At 45.8% G+C, this 3338-nt stretch overlaps 1 protein-coding gene across 1 annotated transcript; it reads right to left on the bottom strand.

The window, feature by feature from the left end:
• Positions 1-21: 21 nt before the first annotated feature.
• On the bottom strand, positions 22-2872 carry LOC102761625 (cAMP-dependent protein kinase catalytic subunit PRKX; the record flags this gene model as incomplete). The annotated part of the gene is made up of 3 exons (XM_006752593.2): positions 22-99; positions 2086-2143; positions 2704-2872. Coding segments are annotated over 3 exons (305 nt in total), but the record flags the coding sequence as incomplete, so codon positions are not given.
• Between the last annotated feature and the right edge of the window lie 466 nt (positions 2873-3338).

Genomic DNA, 3338 nt, shown 5'->3' with positions numbered 1-3338 from the left:
CCCCTTGGGCGTCGGCTGTACCTTGAGTTTCCTCTGGGGGACGGCCTCCCAGTCCACCAGGCGGAACCAGCGATGCCTCTTCACGTCTTCGGCTCCGTTCTGTCCAAGGAAACACGGGCCATCAGGGCACAGAATTTATCCACGTGGGAGAGAAAACTTTCCCAGCAATCTCCCTGCCCGGCCGGTGTGGCCCAGTGGTGAGCGTCGACCTGGGAACCAGGAGGGTCCCGGGTTCGATTCCCGGTCAAGGGCACAGGCCCGGGTTGCGGGCTCCATCCCCAACCAGTAGGGGGCGTGCGGGAGGCGGCCGATCCATGTGTCTCTCTCTGTCTCTTCGGGACCCTTCAGTCCGCAGGCTGACGCTCTATCCACTGAGCCACACCGGCCGGGGCCTGTATCATAATTTTTAAGATTTTCATATTATTTTTGCCCACAGGAAAGGACATTCTCGATGGCCACAACTGCAAATAGAAGGAAATGCTGATGAATTGTTTCTACGTATTTTTTTTTTCTAATCCTGCTACGGTGACCAGTCGTCTTTTCCTTTGGGGGATAAATGTTGGCCGTCCACATCTAAGTCCAACAGGAAGTATCTGTTGGGTGTTACCTGAGCGAGGTTAAGAGAGAGCAAGAAAGTCGGGACGTTGACTCACAAGCCGTCGAAACTCTCGTAGGGATCCTAAGGTATTATGATAGCTAGAGAGATGATAGATAGATGATAGATAGATAGATAGATAGATAGACAGATGATAGGTAGATGTTAGATGACAGACAGATGATAGTAGATTGATTGATAGATGACAGCTAGATAGAGATGAAGGATGACAGATCAGACAGATGATAGTAGATTGATTGATAGATGATAGCTAGATAGAGATGAAGGATGACAGATTAACAGACTGAGTGAGTGGGTGAATAGATAGAAAGATAGATGATAGACGTTAGATGACAGACATATGATAGATTGATAGATTGATTGATAGAAAGATAGACATAGGAGATTGACTGATAGCTAGATGATACATAGATGATAGAGACGGAGGATGACTAGATTAATGAATTGTGTGGGTGAGTGAATAGATAAATAGATAGACAGATGTTAGATGATGGATGATAGTAGATTGATAGATAATAGAAAGATAGATATTGGTAGTAGATTGATTAATAGATAGATGATAGCTAGATAGAGATGAAGGATGAATTAGATTCACGAATTGGGTGAGTGGGTGAATAGACAGACAGACAGACAGATAGATAGATAGATAGATAGATAGATAGATAGATAGATAGATAGACGGGCGGATAGATAGATAGATAGATAGATAGATAGATAGATAGATAGACAGACAGACGATAGATAGATAGACGGGCAGATAGATAGATAGATAGATAGATAGATGGATAGATAGATAGGTAGATAGATAGGTAGGTAGATAGATAGGTAGATAGATAGATAGATATAGGAGATTGACTGATAGCTAGATGATACATAGATGATAGAGATGAAGGGGGACTAGATTAATGAATTGAGTGGTGGGTGAATAGATAGATAGATAGATAGATAGATAGATGTTAGATGACAAATGGATGATAGTAGATTGATAGATAATAGAAAGATAAATTGATAGTAGATTGATTAATAGATGATAGCTAGATAGAGATGAAGGATGAATTAGATTAATGAACACTGACCACCAGTGGGCAGCTCCTGCGTTGAGCGTCTGCCCCCTGGTGGTCAGTGCACATCATAGTGACTGGTCAACTTGTCGTTCCAGTTGTTTGGTCATAACGATCACTTAGGCATAGATAGATAGATAGACAGATAGATAGATAGGAAGATAGATAGTTGACAGATAACTAACCACCTATCGATCACCGCTGAGTCACTGGCTCGTACGGACACACGGGGAGACGGGTGCAGACCGAGGCGAATTTTGTGGGCCCAGGAACCGAGGCGTGAACTCCGGCCGCGGATTCAGCGGGACCCTGTACCCCCATCTCTCTCTCTCCACATGGAAACGCTGGCGTCGAACGGCAGGGACCCGTCGTGAAAACCCCTGAACCCTCACGGCCACACGGTCTCACCTTCATGTTGCCCAGGCGCCGCGTCCTGTCCACCACCAGCAGCTTCTTAATGAGGTCTCTGTCGGTAAAAAAATAAAAAATAAAAAATATACAGCCCGGCCGGTGTGGCTCAGTGGTTGAGCGTCCACCTGGGAACCAGGCGGTCCCGGGTTCGAGTCCCGGTCAAGGGCACAGGCCCGGGTGGCAGGCTCCATCCCCAGTAGGGGGCGTGCAGGAGGCGGCCGGCCCATGATTCTCTCTCGTCACGGATGTCTCTCTCTCTCTTCTCTCTTCAATCAATAAAAATATATATATATGTTTTTAAATATATAAAAAAAATATACTTTTTAAAAACTATGTATTTTATTTCAATATATACATAAAATATATTTTAAAAAATAAAGGGAATGAGGGACAAGAAATATCTTTAGGAGGAAAAGAGAATTAAAAAAAAAACCAGGTTAAGTATCATGGAGAGAAGAATCCAAATAATTCCGACATAACCCAGCGAGTCGAGCTAGGGGCACATCTGACCGAGAGATGTCTGGTGTCGGAATTTTTGGGTTTTTTTGTGGGTTTTTTTGACGCTTTAAAAAAAATCAACACGCCCCCAGACAGGGAGGGAACCTTGGTACGTACTTGACGTTGAAATCCAAGTATCGGGGGAAGTCGATTTTGCCGGCGAGAATCTTCTGGTAGATGCCAAACGGGTTGTCGTCGAAGAACGGAGGGAAACTGCCGGAAACATGAACACGGGTTGGTTCTCTGTGGGCTGGGGGGACAAGCCACCACGGAGAGCGGGGCAGGGCTGTGGCCGTGCCACGGAGAGAGACGCGGGTTATTTCATATGCAGCCTATTTTTTTAATTTTCTTTTGGTGTCAATCCCTTCGATTCGATCAGCATCACCAAGGACCCAGACGGCCCAGGAGCAGGGACCAGGAAGACCAACGGAGACCGCGGGTTGGCGTCTGTGCCAGCAAAGCCGGGGAGGCCATGGACCCGATGGGCTATTCCATCCATAAACCCTAGACTGTGTCCTTTATGAATCAATAAAAAATTTACAGTTTTTAATGATAAACCTGTGTTTTCTATCAAAATGACTTCTTGCGTGAATTTTGGGACACCCTTTATATATACACTGATAAAAGGGTAATATGCAAATGGCCATGACACCCTCACACGTAACGGCCAATCAGCAGGAGGCTGTGTGCACAGCAGGCGTGGGTGGGCGGGGGCTTGTGTCAGGCAGCCACACCCCATCACCAGGAGGACT

Source organism: Myotis davidii, unplaced genomic scaffold, assembly GCF_000327345.1.
Source record: "Myotis davidii unplaced genomic scaffold, ASM32734v1 scaffold1770, whole genome shotgun sequence".
Classification (NCBI taxonomy): Eukaryota; Metazoa; Chordata; class Mammalia; order Chiroptera; family Vespertilionidae; genus Myotis; species Myotis davidii.
This window is presented reverse-complemented; position numbering and strand designations above follow the sequence as displayed.